At 38.2% G+C, this 22,166-nt stretch overlaps 1 protein-coding gene across 1 annotated transcript in view; it reads left to right on the top strand.

Moving 5' to 3' along the window:
- LOC126100670 (T-related protein-like) overlaps positions 1-22,166 on the top strand; it is a 212,426-nt gene that overhangs the window by 178,751 nt on the left and 11,509 nt on the right. Inside the window, exons 3-6 of the mRNA XM_049911290.1 lie at positions 4,096-4,264; positions 7,654-7,791; positions 10,758-10,890; positions 16,899-17,057. Of these exons, the coding sequence (XP_049767247.1) occupies positions 4,096-4,264; positions 7,654-7,791; positions 10,758-10,890; positions 16,899-17,057 (599 nt within the window). The remainder of the gene's footprint in view (positions 1-4,095; positions 4,265-7,653; positions 7,792-10,757; positions 10,891-16,898; positions 17,058-22,166) is intronic.

Below are 22,166 nucleotides of genomic sequence, written 5' to 3' on the forward strand. Positions count from 1 at the left end.
CTAAGTGTACACTAAGCATCATTCTACATATGGCATCATCCATAACAGGCTCAATTTTTGTAAAGTCTGTGCAGCATGACTCCCAGAACAACTCCAAGAAGAGCACAAGCACAGCTGTGTGAGGGTCCATCAGCAGCTACTGGACCACTGAAATGTTTTGGAAATGAATCATCAGTGAAAATTAAACATTAGTTCATCACTTTGAACCAGGGGCCAGAGGCCAAAGTATGTAATGGAAATGTATCACATTGTGACATTATCATGTTTCCTGGTGCTTCTGTGCTCCAATGTACTTAACACCATGTGTAACGCTGCCTTCTCTTTGGCTGGTTGAATGTACAGTATGTTAACACTGGATTGACAGTTAGTCAGCAGGCCATGTTAGTCAGTTCCAATTTGACTTCTGGCCATGCTCAGTTACTTCTTTTCCAAAGTGCAAGTGCTTCACTGAAAGAGCAAGGTTTCTGCTATCTTTAGCTATGTAATTATTTCCAACAGTGACTTTGCTTTAAGTACTGTACCTTCTTCCATAAACTCACACAGTTACAATTCATAGCTACATTACAGTAACTCTTAATCCGGACTTTCCAAAATCAACCAGTCTCTTTCATGTATTTACTACTTCTTTGACATTCTTGGAGTGGTCTGCTTGCATATTCTATGGCAGACCCACAGAATCACTTTCAGCTGGTGGCAGCATGGAATAGTGTGCTCCATCAGCTAGTGGGGACGCCCGCTCACTGCTTGCCTGCACCCACATACTGTGCCTTATCTCACTTGACTCCTTACAAAAACACAGTTCCCATCGGTATACTGTTTCTACACAGTCCACCTAAACTACATATCATTTTTGTATTTTGCTCATGCAGCTCTCCTCCACACTTTTCAGAGCCTAATGCTGTGCCATGGACTTCCCCACAGAAATGTTATGTGATGGGACGCCACAAGATCTACAACCAAAAAGAAAATCGGAAGTCAATGCGCTGCATGTAAAGTGAAGAGCACGGTTTTTCAGAATGAAAAAAGGCCAAACAGTGAAGAGTCAATATTACACTGACATGCTTTGTAATTACTTTGTACTGAGTTTGAAAAAAACAACAAGGTTTGTTGTCACACGACCTACTTTTTCTTTTAGCATGACAATTTGCATCCATATAGTGCCATCCACACTGTTCAAACTGTTCAGAATATGCACATTTAGGTGTTGGATGATGCACAGTCATTATCTGAGGTCCTCAGATTTCCATTTATTTGATCCACTCAGACATGGTTTGAGAGGCCATTGATTTATCTTCAGTGAATAGTTGAAGAAAGTGATGCATATTTGGCTTGCTGCTCCACTGAAAAACTTTTTGTGAGGATATCAGAAAGCTTGTGCAGTTATGGAGCAAGTGCATTGAAAAGCACAGTGCTATGGTGAAAAAACATGTCACTGGAAATGTGCTACTGTTCTTGTAATAGAAATATGTTGTGCAGATGCAATTTGGTTTATTTTTATCTAAGTTTGATTAGCTGGGCAGTAATAGAAGCAGACTGTGGTCCATCAAGTTATCCACTTACTTTTACACATGTGTTCTGTAGTCATTGCATTACACTAAGTATGAACAACATATAACATCACAAATATGTTCATCACTGCAGGTATACCTCATCAGAAACTTGTAATTAGTTCATATGCTACTATCTGATGCTGGCTACACATAGTAACTCTGGTGGAAGAATTTGGTGTCATTTCTTCCAACATTTGATATAACTTATATACATCTGCACACAGATCATTTACAAATGTATGACAGACCATGTACTTCAGCTCAAAAAGTATGTCACAGTATGGATAATATCATGAAGAATAAATAATTCCCCACTTTGCATTTTCTGTGACTGCCAGTACCATTAATTTGCAGATAATAACATTTTGATGTACTAAATATACTTTTGTGACATTTAATAGAATTATTTCTCCATAGCAGAAAATAGTATGTTAATTAAGAGATTGCAACACAGGTACTGTATAAATAGACAACTGGAAACAAGTCACAGTTCTGAGTTTCCATTACAGAAAGAGGCATGTTATCCTTCCTCTCACTTATCATACGGTGACGATGTACTGTAATTTGCTAGGAAGGCATATTACAATAAACATTCATACAAATCTGCCTATACAAATGGATTTTTCTGTTAACTCATGTGCTCTGTGAATTTCACATTGTTGTCATTCAAATCAACCACATGTGATCAAAAGTATCTGGGCACCCCCAAAAACATACATTTTTCATATTAGGTGCATTGTGCTGCCATCTACTGCCAGGTACTCCATATCAGCGATCTCAGTAGTCATTAGACATCGTGAGAGAGCAGAATGGGGCGCTCTGTGGAAGTCACGGACTTCGAACGTGGTCAGATGATTGGGTGCCACTTGTGTCATACATCTATACGTGAGATTTCCACACTCCTAAACATCACTAGGTCCACTGTTTCTGATGTGATAGTCAAGTGGAAACATGAAGGGACACCTACAGTACAAAAGCATACAGGCTGACCTCGTCTGTTGACTAACAGAGACTGCCAACCGTTGAAGAGGGTCGTAGCGTGTAATAGGCAGACAATGACACAGGAATTCCAAACTGCATCAGGAGCCACTGCAAGTAGTATGACAGTTAGGTGGGAGGTGAGAAAACGAGTCGAGCAGCTGCTCATAAGCCACACATCATGCCGGTAAATGCCAAATTATGCCTCACATGGTGTAAGGAGCGTAAACATTGGGCATTTGAACATTAGAAAAACATAGTGTGGAGTGACAAATCATGGTACACAGTGTGGCAATCTGATGGCGGGGTGTGGGTATGGCAAATGCCCAATGAACATCATCTGCCAGCGTGTGTAGTGCCAACAGTAAAATTTGGAGGCGGTGGTGTTGTGGTGTCACCGCCAGACACCACACTTGCTAGGTGGTAGCCTTTAAATCGGCCGCGGTCCGTTAGTATACGTCGGACCCGCGTGTCGCCACTATCAGTGATTGCAGACCGAGCGCCACCACACGGCAGGTCTAGAGACACTTCCCAGCATTCGCCCCAGTTGTACAGCCGACTTTGCTAGCGATGGTTCATTGACAAATTACGCTCTCATTTGCCGAGACGATAGTTAGCATAGCCTTCAGCTACGTCATTTGCTACGACCTAGCAAGGCGCCATTACCAGTTACTATTGATGCTGTAAAACATGTACCGTCAAGAGCGATGTTCACCAATTATGGATTAAAGTTAAGTATTCCAGCAGCTACGTACATTTACTTACTAGTCTCAATTCCATGTCCTGTTCCAGACCTCACGCCAGCCTGCGTGAGCTTAAATGCATGCCTTTCGGCTTCCTGTCATAGTGGGTTGGCTGTCTTGCCAATACACAACAGGTGTTATGGTGTGGTCGTGCTTTTCATGGAGAGGGTTTGCACCCCTTGTTTTTTTGCATGGCACTATCGCAGCACAGGCCTACATTGATGTTTTAAGCACCTTCTTGTTTCCCACTGTCGAAGAGCAATTTGGAACTGGCAATCGCATCTTTCAACACGATCGAATACCTGTTCATAATGCACGGCCTGTGGTGGAGTGGTTACATGACAATAACATCCCTGTAATGGACTGGCCTGCACAGAGTTCTGACCTGACTCCTATAGAACACCTTTGGGATGTTTTGGATCACCAACTCCATGCCAGGCCTCACCGACCAACATCAATACCTCTCCTCAGTGCAATACTCCATGAAGAATGGGCTGCCATTCCCCAAGAAACCTTCCAGCACCTGACTGAATGTATGCCTGTGAGAGTGGAAGCTGTCATCAAGTCTAAGGGTGGGCCAACACCATATTGAATTCCAGCATTACCAATGGAGGGCATCACGAACTTGTAAGTCATTTTCAGCCAGGTGTCCGGATTCTTTTGATCACATAGTGTGTGTCACGTACACTGTTAAAATCTAATTGCTGCAGATGCAAACTTTTAATATAAAAATGTACTTACACGTCACTGCAAGACTGATAACTACAGAAGGAAATTAAACCAGTGTTCGTGAGAAAGTACTCACAGAGTCTCAACTGTTTCAGATGGAAGTATGTGAATGGTGAATGGGTACCAGGGGGGAAGGCAGAGGTGCCACCTCCAAATCCCATATACATTCACCCAGAATCACCCAACTTTGGTGCTCACTGGATGAAAGAGCCCATTTCATTTGCAAAGGTTAAGCTCACAAACAAGACAGATGGAAATGGACAGGTAAGGGATGGTTTGTGTGAAGTCATCTAGTAACACTGATGAGTTGCATGAGTATTTTTTTTCTTTGTTGGTGGTAGAAACGTAATGAACTAATTCAAATATTCATAAATGACATTTCATTGCTTGCTGCTCTGCTCATTTCTTCGTGTAATTGTTTATCTTTCCCAATCATTATAGTGGCATATTTTATTGTTAATAACAGTACTACAAATAAATATATCACTGTATTTGCATTTCTACTTCTGACATGATGTTAACCATTTATGTGGTTTTCTTATCGTTACTAGTATTCTTACTTAAAGTGTTAGTATCTTACACATATTAGATATACAATGATTATGTAACCTTACTTTATTTGGAAATTGCAACTGGAGTTTATTATTGTTTAGCTTAACTGTCTCATCATGAATATATCCATCTTCATCCTTACTGTAGATACTAAAGTTTCCTAAAATTACTCACTCTTTCCCTTCTTACTAAATGTTGTGAGGTACCATATTAAAAAAAAAATCTATGTACCACTACCAAGATTGTATGACACTGTCTCGAAATCCATTTAAAACTATTTAGTGATTTCTCTTAATCATTTTTGTCATTGAAATTTTGGATATATTTGTGATCTGCTGTAAACTCTTTTCTCCATTACATACTGGCAGTCGTGATAAGGATGAACTTCTCACCTAATCGTGTAAGAAACTGCATTACAATGATGTGGAAGATAATCCGTGTGTCGTAAGATGAATGAGTGAAAAATATAGAGTTACAGAATGTTGCAAAGCAGTAGTCCCATACGAACAACATTCTGTTCACATGTTTTACACTGTTAAATAATCTGTTCAGTATGTGGCAAGCATATTAGATGGAAAGGGGGAAGGGCAAGTGGACTGAACCACCCTGGACCTGTCAAAGGTAGTTAACTGAGTTCATCATGGATTCTTGATGCAGAAATCACATGATGTTGAAACTGAGCAAAGAGAGGTGCTTCTGGTAAAGACAGTTCTGCAATGTAGATCCCAGAGCACAAGGATAGGTAAATAAATCTCAGAGAAAATTGAAATGTTCGGGAATACCAGAGGAAATGGTGATTATTGTTTATAATACATACAACTGACAAAGGTACTGGTGACCATTCTGATACCACTGTAGACAGTTTCCAAACAACATCACAGTTTACAACAGAATGAGATGATTGTGCAGGTAACAGACTATTGGTTGGTTTCTGCTACAGGAAATACAGGGAAGTATGAGTATAGTTTAGGGAGGGAAAAGCTCACTGAGTCACCTAATTTCAAGTATTTATATGTAAAATTTGATTGCAATATATATGAGATCTCCATGTGATAATTTATAGATGAGTAACATACATTGATCAACCAGAACATTATGACCACTGACTTGCTACCGATACAAATCCAGCCAGGTGACAGCGGTGTCACCTGGTGAGGAACAACTGCTAGTCAGATACATGTATGTTGCGTACAGTATTCGTACCAGTATCAGTGAGCGTGATGTCAGCATGTAAAATGAGGAGGACACACAGTCTATCTGAGCTTGACCGAGGGCAGACTATGATGGACTGGAGGCTCAGCATGAGCATTTTAGAAACTTCATGAGTTGTCAGACTTCTGAGGAGTGCCGTGGTGAGTGTCTTCAACATGTGGCAAAACCGAGCTGGAACAACGTCCAGATGTTGTGGGGTTGGGCGGCCATCCCTCTTTACAGATGTCGGACATTGTAGGCTGGGCAGACTGGTAAAACAGGATAGGTAGTGTAATGTGGCAGAGCTAACATCAGACTTTGATGCTGGGTAGATACATGTGTGCCTGAAAACAGTGCAACGAACACTCCTAATGACGGGGCTCTACGTCCGAGACCTGATGCGTGTGCCGATGTTAACACCACGACATCAGAAACAATGACTGAAATAGGCATGTGACCACTGACACTGGGTGTTAGTGCAGTGACAGTGCGTTGGGCAGTCTGATAAACCCTGATAACTTCTTCATCGTGCCTATGGGAGGGCACGAATCCGTTGTCTTCCAGTGGAAAAGCTGCTGGACGCCTGTATTGTGGGATGGAGACAGGCCGGTGGCCTCTGCATTATGCTCTGCAGAACATTCGTGTCGGCATACATGGATCCAGTGGAGCTTGTGCAAGGAACCGTGATGGCTAAGGAGTATCGTACACTGGCTACAGATCACAAACACCCCCTCATGACAATCGTGTTTCCCCATGGCAGTGGCATTTTTCAACAAGATAATGTGTCATGTCACAAGGCCAGGAGTGTGATGGAGTGGTTCGAGGAACACAGTGGCGAGTTCCAATTGACATGATGACCCCTAAGCTCACCAGGTCTGAACCTGATCAAATACAACTGGGATGTTACTGTATGTTGCGTCAGAGCTCATCGCCCCCCTACCCCCCAACCCCCCATCGCCCCAGACCCTTATCCCAGAATTTAGGGGAATTAGTCGACTTGTGTGTGCAGATATGGTGCCAACTCCCCTCCAGTGACCTATCGAGGTCTCGTTGCTTCCACGCCAAGATGCGTTGCCGCTGTTATCCGTGCCAGAGGTGGGCATACCGGCTATTCGATAGGTGGTAATAATGTTCTGCCCGATCATTGTATACAGTACTTCTGTAGGTTTCAATTCATGGCCTGATATTAAAAATAATTTTTAATGGGGCAGATTCTTCTTCATAGGCAGAGGGGGAAGCAAGCAGAAGAAATTACCAAGAGAAGTCTTAAACCCAGGCTGAAACCAACATACAGTGCACAATTGCATAGGAGTATTAGCCGTATGCTTAGAAATGTATATTGTCACATTTAGCTCCAGTACAATTCCATGTAATTGTAGTAGTAGTAGTAGTAGTAGTAGTAGTAGTAGTAGTAGTAGTAATATAGTTTCCAATGCTACCTCCACCCATTGTTGCAACAGATGAAGGGATGTTGCCAGTTAATTGTCTCAAGCATAAACTTCATTCCACTATGTTCAGTTGCACATAGCTCTGGTAATAATGATAGGCAGGATGCCTGAATCTTCTTGCCAACTCTGCACTTGTATTACTGTCATCAATGCTTGTGCATGTGTAGTTTTTTCTAATTTACAGCTTCATTTTTTTTTCAAGCATTTTGCACTTTTCACGAGTCTTCAGCACTGAACAAAGTTTAAATATGGCAATTCAGTATTTTACAATGCTGTCTGAAACGTGTAGCTTTTCACTTGACTGTATCACGCTAGTTAAATAATGTTTTCTTAACTAAATAATTGTTATGGGAACAATGCTTGTGATTTTTAAGTTCACTAACTACTATTCTTATACATAATAAGCACTGTAAATAAAAATATACTGCTACACTTAATTGTTTTGTTGCATTTATTTTGTAGCAGATAATGCTGAACTCTCTCCACAAATATGAGCCTAGAGTTCACCTAGTAAAGGTCGGATCAGAGCAACGCAGGGTTCTTACATACCCTTTCCCAGAGACACAATTCATTGCTGTTACTGCTTACCAAAATGAAGAGGTGAGTGTGAAGGTGTTAGTATATTTTTGGGATAACTACTTCATTTATTTTTGTTTTGTATAGAGACCATTTTTCTGTATTTGAAGTATTTCTGCAGAGGGTATGGTAGCATTTTATGTGCCTAAATAGTTTCAAATATTGTGTAACCTCTTTGTGACATGTATTTGAAACAGGTCAGGAGTTCTATCAAGTATTTCCTACAGATCCCTTTTTTCCTACTATCTACATCTACATATATACTCCACTAGCCACCAAGCAGTGTGTGGCAGAGGGCACAATTCACACCAAAGTTATATTTCACCCCCTCTGTTTCACTCGCAGATTGCGCGAGGGAAAAACGACTGTCTGAACGCCTCAGTACAAGCTCTAATTTCCCTTACCTTTGAATGGTGATCATTGTGTGATTTGATAGTTGGTGGTAGTAATATATGCTCTACATCCTCAGTGAAGATTGGATTTCGGAATTTAATGAGCAGCCCCCTCCGTTTGGCGCGCCGTCTACCTGCAAGTATGTTCCACTTCAAACTTTCTATGAGATTTCTAACACTCTCGCAGTGGCTAAATCTACCAGTCACAAATCTTGCCGCTCTTTTCTTTGGACATTCTCAATCTCTTGAATCAGACCCAACTGGTAAGGGTCCAATACAGACGAACAGTACTCTAAGACTGGATGAACTAACGTATTGTAAGCTATTTCCTTTGCTGAAGGACTGCATCGCTTCAGGATTCTACCAATAAACTGCAATCTAGAGTTTGCCTTACCTGTTACTTGCATAATCTGATTATTCCATTTGAGATCATTTCGAATAGTCACACCCAGATACTTGACGGATGTTACCGCTTCCAAAGACAGGGCATTTATTTTGTATTCGTACATTAATGGGGATTTTCGCCTCGCCTTGTTATACACAGTAGGACTTACTAATATTGAGAGATAACTGCCAGTAATTACACCACACATTTATTTTCTGCAAATCCTCATTGATTTGTTCACAACTTTCGTGTAATACTACTTTCCTGTAGACGACAGCATCATCGGCAAACAGTTTAATGCCACTGTCAATACCGTCAACCAGAACGTTTATGTAAATCATAAAAAGCAGCAGACCTATTATGCTACCCTGGGGCACACCTGAAGTTACACTTGTTTCCATCCTTCATACCTAAGGAAATGCAAAGTATAACACTGTAATATTTATGTGTAAGGATTGTTAATATATACTGCTATATTTTTTGTTATCACCAAAGTATGAACCATATTTTTAAGATAACTAAAGAACGTTCATTGGTAAAAGTTAAAAAACTTGCCTGAGAAGTCACAGCTTGCCTTTGCTTTACGCATATCAACTCTGTAAGATCAACACTCATCTACATGATTCTAATGGAATAGAGTGTAGTTTCTTGTTATACATAAATACTTGAAACAATATATTGAAAAACTGTTAGACTGAGCATGCAAAAAACATTACCCCATCCTCTTTTCTTCTCCTCTCTTCTACACAGACTTCATAGAAAAAGATAAACATTGTAGCATAAATATTGTATTGATACCATGTCATCAATATTTTCCAGAGCTCACTGGAATGATGTAACATGAACCATGAGCAAAATGGCATTACATCACAGTGAGGTACACTAGTGGTAAGGTGCAGAGTGATCACATCAGCTGAATGCTGATAGGAATTTGGATAAAGACATAGTCAGCTTTTCAATGATCTTGTGTGACAACTGCTGCTCCATCTCCATCAGATGGAATATTAAACCAGTAAAAAAGAATTATTTGTTGTGCAGACCGACAACAGTTTCAGCAGCAATGTCTCCCACTCCCAAAAATCTATTTCATTTCTCTCTTCATGTTTTCTGCGTAAGTAGGACAGAGTTTTGCACCATCAGTGTCACATCATTGATGTAGGCTTAAATTTCATGTACAAGTTTTCAGCTACAGGCTGCATAATTTAAACAACTTTTATGTGTAGTGATCTTCATGCTATTTGCTACCTTTTTATTTTATTTCTCATTATAGTAATACCTGATGTTATCAGGAAATGGAGGAAGCAATCTCAAGTATTTTCAAATTTTTTTTCATACAGAATATTTTATGTGTCTAGATTGCACCCAATATACAACATTAAATTTGGTAACTTGGTTTGGTTGTTCACACAACCACCCCCAAAAACAGAAAATTTCAATCATGGTACAGACATGTCAACATATACTGTAAGTTTACACCACTTCACCTGCATATCTTGGTACATTCTTGTATAAGACACAACTTCAATAAAGTGCTGGCTATACCGACAAGATACAAAAGAGTAATTCTAAACTGTGATTATTAAAATTGTGCTTGAATATAAAAGTTTTACAATTCGTTGTTACAAAATGTAATGTGTAAAAATAGTCAGATAAAAGGTGCAAGTATGGAAAAAAGATCAAACGTATTTGTGACCTGTTAAAATCCTTATGGAAGCAGGATCAATTTCAATAAACATTGTTTAGAATCACTCTTTTTTTATTTTGTTAATATAGCCAGCCTCTATTGAAGATTTCTCTTATATGAGAATGTACCAAGATATACAGACAATTCAGTCTAACCTTACTGTATGTGGTGACACAATTTCTTAACCATGATTGCGATTTTTGTTTGTGCTTGTTCTTCCAGCTCTGAGGATAGTTATGTGAACAACCAAATCTAGATATCAAATTTAATTTTTTGTATTGCTTGTGATATAGACAGTTAAAAGATTTTGTAAAAGCTTTTTAAAAAATTTCTGAAAATATGGCACCATACTCTATTATCAGAGACATTACATAAAACCTTTGGCTTTCAATGTTTTTGAGAGTCTTAGTTCCTTGTTATTCTTTCTTGTTATTAACTGATAACTTGATTTACCACACTCTCATTAAAATGAAGAGTGATAGACATATTTCTGTACATTGTACTGTATTCTTTTTAATTATTATTTCAGGTAACATCATTAAAAATAAAGTATAATCCCTTTGCTAAAGCATTTCTGGATGCAAAGGAACGACCTGATAACATTTATCAAAGAGAATTCATGCAAGGATATCCTCAAACTCAGCAGACGCAGTACCCTCAATGTAAGTTTTCTTTAATTTGTAATGACTTAATTTTGCATGTGTGAACTCTATTGCTGACATTAACGTTGACAAAAAGAAAAAAATTAAATATATTTTCAAAAGAAAGCTTCCATTTTCTCACAAAGTACAATGAATGAAAGAAATTGTACATTTCAACTTTCCACATTTTCAACTGAGTTTATCCTTTATTCTACAACACATCAAAACTAATTTGGAACAATGTATTTACACAGAATCAGATTATTTTCAGAATCTTGAAATAAATAGCTTTTACATTTAATAAGGATAACAATAGAGTATGCCTACACAATTTCACCATTTCACAATCATCAATCAGCAGACATGATGTCGCAAAGTTATAAAATGAAATATTAGGTATCAGTGCAAAATCGTGCAGTAAGGCAGCAAGTACCCTGATGAAAACAAATAAAAACTGATTCTTATTTGGTGAATGCAAAAATGAGGGGGAGGAGGGGGGGGGGATGAGGAGGCAGGATAGTGGGAGAAGTGCACAGGCAAACAAACTATCCTGCCATCTTTGCAGTCAGCCGACAGCTCTCAAGGTGTATTTTCCGAAAAATTAAAATTGGGAGCAGTAACATCCATTTATAAAAATGGAGATGAGTAAATAGTGCCCAATTAAGGGCCCTTCTCATAAATTCAAATCTTTCTCAAATATTTTAATAACAGAAACATCCTTATATATAAGTGAATCATGAACCCCAAGCTTTAGTTAGTTTTGTGTTCCATGGATCATTTTGCATGATAAACTTAAATTATGTGAAATGATTCATTTTACATTCACACCATAAATTAATTTGTAAACATGACTCCATGCTCAACAACTTCTTTTATTTCATTTCATTTATTTTTTTTTAATCTGCAGTAGGCGTACACTGCTGTGCTGTAGTTCTCAGAAACAAAGAACAAAAAAGTATAGAAACTTCCTGGCAGATTAAAACTGTGTGCCCGATCGAGACTCGAACTCGGGACCTTTGCCTTTCGCGGGCAAGTGCTCTACCATCGGAGCTACCGAAGCACGACTCATGCCCGGTCCTCACAGCTTTACTTCTGCCAGTACCTCATCTCCTACCTTCCAAACTTTACAGAAGCTCTCCTGCGAACCTTGTAGAACTAGCACTCCTGAAAGAAAGGATACTGCGGAGACATGGCTTAGCCACAGCCTGGGGGATGTTTCCAGAATGAGATTTTCACTCTGCAGCGGAGTGTGCGCTGATATGAAACTTCCTGGCAGATTAAAACTGTGTGCCCGATCGAGACTCGAACTCGGGACCTTTGCCTTTCGCGAAAGGCAAAGGTCCCGAGTTCGAGTCTCGATCGGGCACACAGTTTTAATCTGCCAGGAAGTTTCATATCAGCGCACACTCCGCTGCAGAGTGAAAATCTCATTCCAAAAAAGTATAGGTTTGGCAGTAAGAAAGTCCATCTCATTTTATTTTTGACAACTAACGCTCAAGTGTAATCCTTATAACCACAGGGACAAAAAATTGAATTAGTAAACTCTTAAGTTCAAGTGTAAAGTACTATTATAAGATATTCTTTCTTACTCTTATTCCTTCATTATCCCTAATAACCAATAGTTGACTATGCATTGAATAGATATGTACCCAGTGCAACAGGTCTCAATGGAAGGGCCTCCATGGTATCAAGTCACTGTTAAGGAACTTCTAAACAAACAGAGGTTACTGAATAATAGATGTAAAACAAAGCATAGGGTTATAGATAGATGCTGAATGAAATACATTTAGCTGTCAAGAGAGCAATGTTTGAAGCCTTCAATGACTACCATACCAGAATACTGTCAAATGACCTTTCACAAAACCCGAAGAGATTCTGGCCATATGTTGAGGCTGTTAGTGGTACCATAGTTATCACTGTTATGAAACTGGAACTGAAGATAGCAAAGCAAAAGCAGGAATGATTAACTCTGTTCTCAAATGTTCCTTTACAAAGGAAAACTGAGAAGCACTGCCCCAATTTAATTCTTGTAGCACTGAGAAGATGAGTGAAATAGGTATCATTGTTGGCAGCATTGAGAAACAGCTGAAATTATTAAAGCACCAGGGCCTGGTGTAATCCCTGTCAGATTCAGTACTGAATTTGTGGCCATGTTATCCTCTCTTTTAACTGTAATCTATCATAAATCCCTAAAAATAAATACCTTATCCAGTAGGTGGAAGAAAGCATAGATCTCGCCCATCTACAAGAAGGGTAGAAGAAGTGACCCACAAAACTATCATCCAGTATCCCTGACATCAGTTTGTTGTAGAATCTTAAAACATATTTTGAGTGTAAATGTAATGAGATATTTTGAACAGAATGTCCTCCTCTATGCCAACGAGCATGGATTCATACATGACACAAATGTACCATTGTACCTAATAAGACACAATATTGGGTGTTACATCATACATATTACAAATATTCAGATTTTACACAACTATATATATATATATATATATATATATATATATATATATATATATATATATATATATATATTTAAAATGAAAGTGCTGGCAGGTCGACAGACACACAAACAAACACAAACATACACACAAAATCCAAGCTTTCGCAACCAACGGTTGCCTCGTCAGGAAAGAGGGAAGGAGAAGGAAAGACAAAAGGATATGGGTTTTAAGGGAGAGGGTAAGGAGTCATTCCAATCCCGGGAGCGGAAAGACTTACCTTAGGGGGAAAAAAGGACAGGTATACACTCGCACACACACACATATCCATCCACACATACACAGACACAAGCAGACATTTGTAAAGGCAAAGAGTTTATATATATATATATATATATAAACACTTGTCAATCAAGAAATATTTCAGTTTCACTTTGAATAAGTTCCCTTTGTGGCACTTTATAGAGCTCGACAATCTGTTGTACCATATTTGACCACTAATGCATGGACTATGGTCTGTTGTTTTTAATTTTGTTCTAGGTCTGTAGTAGCAGTCTTTATTTCTTGTATTATAGGCATGCATATCATAGAACTTTGTTGCTTTGTTTTGATGTGTCACAAAAAATATAATTAATTTGTACAGATACAGTGAGTAGACTGTGAGGTATTTATGATGAACAAATATTTCCCTGCATGAATCTCTATACCCTAATCCATGGATAATTCTGATTGCTCTTTCCTGTAGGGTTAATATTCTGTTCATATGTATGTCGGCAGCACAACCCCATATCTCTATCCCGTAATTTATCTGTGCAAAAATGATTCCATAATAAATTGCTTTTAATGTCCGATGTGGAACTACTTTTGATAACTGGCTGATTAGATGTAATGAACTGCTGATTTTATTGCATAAAAATTTGATATGGTTTACCCATCTTAGATTTTCATCTAGGCGAATACCTAGAAATCTGCAGCCTTCTGTGTCCACTACTTCAATTCCACCTATGTTACTGATAGAGGTTTGGTGTGAGTTTGTAAGTTTAAATGGCAATAACTGAGGTTTACTGATATTAACGTTCATATCTTGATCTTGGAAATAAGTAGTTATTTGACGTAGTCCCTCAGTTGCTACCAACGTTAACTCATCATTTTGTTTACCAAGAAATAACAGTGAGGTATCGCCTGCATAGGTTACCAATTGGGAGTTGAAAGGTTGCTCTATATCATTTATGTACACTAGGAAAAGGAAAGGGCCCAAAATTGAGCCCTGGGGTACACCTTGTGTGACTGTCTCATATTTGGACTGGAAATTAATGATCTGATTATTGATTTTGTAAGTCAGCTTTGTACAATGCTTGTGGTTAAATAAATATGTAGCCAGCAATTGCATGGATGCAGCATTTACATTGTGTGACTCAAGTTTACTTAAAAGTGACTCATGGTTTACCGAGTCAAAGGCTTTATTAAGGTCTAGAAATATGCCAGCTGTTTGCATTCCTTGATCAAGGGCACCATATGTTATGTGAAGAAATTCTGTAATTGCTGTGATAGTACTATGATCTTTTCGGAATCCGTGTTGTGTCTCTGTTAGGAGCTTATTTTTCAAGAAATAGACACTAAGTTGTGTCAGCAGCACAACTTCAAATACTTTGCTGAAGACAGGTATTTATGATATGGGCCTGAAATTTGAAACCTCTTCCTTGGATCCTTTTTTATGCACTGGTTTAACTGTGCTCCATTTCAATACATTATGAAATGTATGTTCTCTGATACTGCAGTTTACCAGGTGGGTGATTATTTTAACTAATTCCTTATTACATTCTTTAATCACGATACTACTCAAACCATCCCATCCAGATGAGAACTTATTCTTTAGGTTATTTATTATCCTGCCTATTTCTTTTTCACTTACTTGTTTGAATTCAAAAGGTGGCTCTTCAAAGGGGCAGAGCTTTACCTCACTACTCAACAATTGTGTTATTAACTGGACTAACAGCTGCAGATATAAAGTATTTATTGAAAACATTGCAGACTTTATTAGGATCTTTAATTGTGTTTCCTTCATGTCTTATATTTACAATTTCAGTTTCTGGCTTCGGTGTGGCTTTGCGAAATTGATTTACAATTCTCCATGAGGTCTTGGCTATATTGTCTGATTGAGCTATTTCACTGCTGTATATCTGTTTTCTTAGATTTGAAAGCTCTTTCTTAAAGATTTTCTTGGCTTTGTTGTACTTGGCCTTAAAAACCTGCAAGTTTGTTGACTTGTGTAACACATCCAGGTTCTGGATGTTTTGCCTGAGTTTTATCATATTTGCTGGAAGTCTCAGTCTGTTGGTTTTTGCACTTTGGTTATGGGTGAACACTCTTTGTATTTTCTTAACAGGGCAGCATCTGTCAAAGTGTCTTAGCATAGTATAATAGAATTTGGCCCATTTGTTTTCAGATCCTTCAGTCTGGTAAACCAGATCCCAGTCCTCTATAGCTAATGTATTTCTTAGGACAAGGATGTTACCCTCTTTTAGAATTCTTTTATTTTCGATAAGCAGTCAGTTAGATGCAGTATTTCTCACTTTACAAAAAGTATTTGGCTCTGTAATATATCTATGTTTATTATCAAAAGTATAATTGTATTGGGTATCAAGTGAAATTTGTGACTGGATAAAGGATTGTTTGGTATGAGGATGCAGCAATCATTGACAGATGTAGAAGCAACTTTGGATGTGCCCCAGGGAAATGTGTTGGGAACCTTGCTGCTCTTATACATTAATGACCTTATGGACAATATTAATTGTGACCTTGGAATTTTTGCAGATTATTCATTTATCTATGATGAAGTATTGTCTTGAAACAAGCTGTACAGGTATTCTGTCAGATCTTAATAAGATTTAAAAGTGGTGCAAATATTGACAACTTGCTTTAAATATCCAGAAGTGTAAAATTGTGTGCTTCACAAAACAAAACAAAAAGTGCAGTATCCTATGACTATAACATCAATGAGTTGCAATTGGAATCACTCAACTCATACAAATACCTGGGTGTAACATTTTGTAGAGATATTAAATGTAATTTAATCAGTCTACAAAGGAGATTGTTTGCAAATCACTTGTGTGGCTCATACTAGAATATTGCCCAAGTGTGGGAGCAATACCAAATAGGATTAACAAAGAATATTGAACATATACAGAGAAGGGCAACACAAATGATCACGGGTATGTTTAATCCATGGGAGATTGTTGAGACTCTTGAAGACAGAAGTAAACTATCCCGAGAAAGCCTACTTAGAAATTCTCAAGAAGCTACTGTAATAAATGCTGACTTTAGGAATATGCTACAATCCCCTAAATGCTGCTCCCACAGGAACCATGAGGACAAAATGCAATTAATTACAGCATCCAAGGAGGCTTTTAACTGATCACCCACCCTACACTCCATACGTAAATAGAATGGGAAGAAACCCTAGTAGTTGGTACAATGGGACGTACCCTCTGCCATGTACTTCACAGTGGTTTGCAGAGTATAGATGTAGAAGTGGATGTACACTTGAAATTTAAACAGTTTCCGCTCTTGCTATTGCAGACAGTTCCTGGTTGTTGCCGCAGCCAGTTTATTCTCCACTACCATCCCCGTGTGACAGGCATCACGCAACATTGCGGAACCCGCGAACTTCTCCGTATCCTACAGTACAGCAACATCGCACCAACAAGCCCCTGTCATCCACACCTCCTCCCCCACATGGTGAGTATGCCTGTGAAGTAAACTGCCAAATGAAATCTCAACATAATACAAATCCTAAAACCTTATTATAGAAAATATTTTGATTTGGACCAAAAAACAAACATGTTACAATGAAACAATGGAGGATAGACTAATGACTTATTATGAAAAGGATAGTTGCTACTCACCGTACAATGGAGACGCTGAATTGCAGATAGGCACAACAAAAAGAGTGTTGAGCAAGTACGATTTGGCCAAAAAGGCCTTCATCACAATTACACAACATGCACGTACACACAAATTCGTGCAAATGCAGCTCACGCACACACGATCGTGGCCTCAGCAGTCAATGACTGTGGTAAGACGTGTGAGTTGTGTTTGCATGTATGTGTTTGGGCATGTTGTCTAATTTCAATGAAGACCTTTTTGACCAAAAGCTTACTTATTTTGGCAGTCTTTTCATTGTGGCGATCTGCAACTCAGCATCTCTGCTATATGGTTTGTAGCAACTATTCTTTCATAACATGTTATTATGAAACACACATAAGTGAGGTGTGATGTGGGGAAATGTTATATCAAAAATACAATGATATTTATGCCACAGTGACTGACACAGGGGAAATATGTGTACATATAAATACAAGTTCAGCAACAAGATATAAAAAATTAAAATCACAAAGACATTTACAACATAATATATGGTTAAAAGTGAAAAGGAAGATAAATCAGTGACAAAATCTTAATTATGGCGGTAGAGGTCATAGCAGAGCTGTCAAGAATCACATTCTTTACTTGACTCAGACTAGAACAAAGTAAAGAACTTTTATGAAATGTATTCTAATGTAATAATGATCCACCAGAGCTGCTTCTTTATATTTTATTTACCACTATCAGTTTTGAGTGGTAGCTTGTTCTCTAGCAGTACATAATAAGGTCTTAAACATTATTTTTCAAATACGACCTGTTGTTTTGCCACAAAAAAATGGTTCAAATGGCTCTGAGCACTATGGGACTCAACATCTTAGGTCATAAGTCCCCTAGAACTTAGAACTACTTAAACCTAACTAACCTAAGGACATCACACACACCCATGCCCGAGGCAGGATTCGAACCTGCGACCGTAGCAGTCCCGCAGTTCCGGACTACAGCGCCAGAACCGCTAGACAACTGCGGCCGGCGTTTTGCCACATTTGTGCATTGTTGTTACAATATTGATAATGTGTAAATGTGATTCTGGGCATAATTCCCGACAGACTTAAATATAAATAGAATACTGACTCATATACGAGCAGAATTATTTAGCTTTCTCTCAATGTAACTTTCATAAAGGCTTTTCCACAGAGAAAACAATAATACAAGATCTCACAAATGAAATGCTAGCAGAACTAAATAAGAAAAAAGTTATCATGATGGTGGCATGCCTTTGTGTGTGAATCACAAAATTATACTTGGCAAACTAAAATGTTGATGCACTTATAGCGTCCCTCTTGTTTGAAAGGAGTCTTACCTTTGGCAGAGAAAGCAAAGGGTGTCATTAGCAGACTGTGTCACTGGCTTGGAACTAGCTTCAGAATGGATGAATGTAACATGTGAAGTGCCACAAGGTTAAGTACTTGGCCCACTCGTTGCCAGCATGCATAAATGATCTTTCAGTGACTTTAAAAGGTGTTTCAAAAACTGTTTGCTGATGACACAATCATATAATCAAGGGTCTAAACACATCTTTAACAGACACAGCCCAGGTAACAGGTGAACAGGCTTCCAACTGTTTCACAGCTAACGACTTAACTGTTAAAATCACAAAGACTCACATTATCAAATTTCAAACCAGCAATAGTGACCAGTAGTACCACAGAATAAAAGTCCTTGGGGTTCACCTGGATAACAACTAAAAATTGAGTCAACACATAGATAAACTAATCGAGAAGCTCAGTTCAGTATTTTATATCCTTGGAAGCATCTCTTATTGTGCTGACCTATAGGCAAGAGCATTGCCCTACTATATGTATTGTCTCCCCATGTTGTCTTCTGGAATTGTCTTCTGAGTCAGTACTGAAAAATAAATTATGTATTCAGCAGAAGCAAGAAGTAATAATGTTACAAAAAACAGGTATCAGTATCTCTTGCAGAGGACTTTTAAGGATCTTGGAATTCTTACACTCATTTCCCAAGACATATAGCCCATAATAGTTTTTGTTTCTGATAACAAAAATCAGTTTCAGTTGTACTGCGAGTTATGCAGTCACAATATATGACACAGACATAATTCTGATGTAAACTTTGCCTCCTTCCCGAGTGTTCAGGATGAAGATGTGCACTCTGGCAGGGAGATATTCCACAACTCTTATCCTACACAAAGCAAGAAATTGGGAACAACTCAACAAAAAATTAAAAATGTACCTCATTAGACACTGTTTCTAAAAATTTTTTGAGTGTGTGGAATGAAACATTCTTTAGCTAAGGGGCGAGCAGCAGTATTTGTTAAAAAGCTGTATGACAGTTATTAATGTACCGTAAACAGAACTCGGCATTTGGAGATGTAAAAAACAAGAGAAGTGCAAGTAGGACTCTTACTCTGAGGATTCAGTTCAAACTTTATTATTATTATTAGTAGTAGTAGTAGTAGTTCAAACTTTATTATTATTACTATTATTATTATTATTATTATTATTATTAGTAGTAGTAGTAGTAGTAGTAGTAGTAGTATTAGTATTACTGTTTATTCCTCCACAAGGTGAGCATTAAAGCACAATCAATTCTCATGGTATTTTTTTCTATTCCCAAAAATATCTTATATACTCACTGTGTTCCTTCTTCCTCTGTTCTGTTCACTTCTTTCCTGTTTTCTTCTTTTTGGGTGTTTGCTGAAACTTCTGTTCTCTGATTTTGTGTATGTATTTCTCCCCGTCTGTCATTTCTTGTTGAAGATGTTCAGTTTCATGAGGTCTTCCACAATTTCCTTTATCCAGTTGGTTTTCACTGTATTAGTTGTCACTATACTAAAACTCTTCTTGGTCAGTCTGTTTTCATTCATCATATGTATATATCTGAAGAACTTTGCCCTTTTTTCCTGATGTTGTTTGTAATTGTCTGTCTATCTGTAAAGTTCTTTTATCAGTCTCTGTATACAGATCTCCTCTCTCTAAGCTTGCCCATAGATCATTCTCAGTATTTTCCCCTCTTTTTTTCCGTCTCCTTCATTTTCGTTCTTCTCTTGATTACTGATGTTTTTGAGGTATACAAGGCCTCTGGTAAGACTACTCTACTATAGTGACTTAATTTGGTATTGAAGGAAACACTTCTTTTGTTGTAATGGTTCCATGTAAGTCTGTATGATTTTTGTAGTTTGGTGAGCATTTCTTCATTGGATGTTGAGTGCAGCCTTGTTTTCTGTGTAATCTCTCCCAGGCATATGAAACTTTCTACTTGTGTTATCTTTCCATACTTCATTACCAGTGGGTGTCTGTCTGTAGGATTTTGTCTTCATGCACAGCATTTTTTCATATGAGATTTGTAGTCCTGTTTTGGCTCAGGTTTCGTGTTGTCTCTAGAGCATCTTTGGCTACTTTTCTGTTATTTGTTATGACAGCTATATCATTAGCAAAAGTCAGACATTTTATGTTGATGGTTCTATCCTTCTGTCTCCCCACCTTTACCCCATTGACTCCTTTATCCCATGTCCCAATTATTTTCTCCATAACAGAGTTAAACAGAATGGGGGACAGGCCATCTACCTGTTTCACTCCTGTCTTGATTTTGAATGGCTCTGAGATCTCTCCCATAAACTTCACTTTGGGTGTTGTACTTGTTAATGTTTCCTGGATTAGCTTTCTGGTCTTGTTGTCGACCTTCAGTTCTTTCAGTGGGTCAAAGAGTGTTTCTCTATCCGTGGAGTCATATGCCTCCTTGGAGTTGACAAATGTTATTGTGGCATTCCTGGACTTTCTTGTTGACAAACTTAATTATGTGTGTAGATAATAATAATGATTTCATGTACCTCGCTGGCCTGGTGCAGGTACTTCTACTGGACGCCACTTCAGCAGCTTGTGTGTCCCTAACCTACCTCAGTCATCCAACAGGAGAAATGGCACCAACAGTTTAACATTAAGTCCGAACCACTCATCGTTTCTGGTGATTTCTCACCTCACTGAGATGGGAAGGCTAGTTTAAAATAAAGACAGGAAAAACTGTAGTCACACTGAGGCTCAATCCTATGCAGTTTCCAGGTGCATGCCTTACTGATAGACCATGATCCCCAAGATGTATATAAAGATATTTCAATTCTAGGTTTCCACAATTCATTTTGTGAGTATCAAGATATGTGAGATGTATGGCCATACCTTTTGATTTCATTTACTTAGAAGCTTAACTTTGTTTTTTTACACATCTAAGGGACTGTAGACTGCAGTATGTGATATAAATTTGAACTTGATGCCTGTACCTGTTCCTCAGGAAAAGGGACAGACAGACAGACAGACAGTTGAACAACAAATGGCAAAAATATTTTTATGTGATATAGTTACAAATTCAAATTTTTCAGATTTTTTTCCTTTACTGGTACTGTGAAACCTTGCTTCTTGTCAAATTTCATGATTCTAAGTTAACAGGAAGTACCCTGTAAGTTTTGATGAGTGAGTTTTCAAGTATCAAGATATGCAACACAAATAGCTGTATCTTTTGACTGTATTGACTTAGAAGCTTAAATTTTTCACACTGCCAAGGGACAGTAGAACTTAGTATGTGACATACATCGACCAGCTTCAGAGAAAAAGGGATGCTGACAGACGTAGGTGGACAAGAAAGTGGTCTTATAGCGGCCCCTTTTTTACTGATTGAGTTATGGAACCCTAAAAAATAAATTTCTTTGAAAAATACCATTGTAATCATTTATACACTGAAACGACAAAACTTGTGGGACAGCTCCTAACATCGTGTCACACCTACTTTTTCTCAGCACAGTGCAGCAGTTTAGTTGACATGGATTCAACAGCTCATTGGAAGCTCCCTGCAGAAATATTGAACCATGTTGCCTCTATAGCCGTCCACAACTACAAAAGTGTTGCTGTTGCACGATTTTTTGCACAAACTGACTTCTCGATTATGCCACTTATGTGTTTGGGTGTTCCATGT

The sequence above is a fragment of the Schistocerca cancellata genome, chromosome 9, assembly GCF_023864275.1.
Source record: "Schistocerca cancellata isolate TAMUIC-IGC-003103 chromosome 9, iqSchCanc2.1, whole genome shotgun sequence".
NCBI classification, from domain to species: Eukaryota; Metazoa; Arthropoda; class Insecta; order Orthoptera; family Acrididae; genus Schistocerca; species Schistocerca cancellata.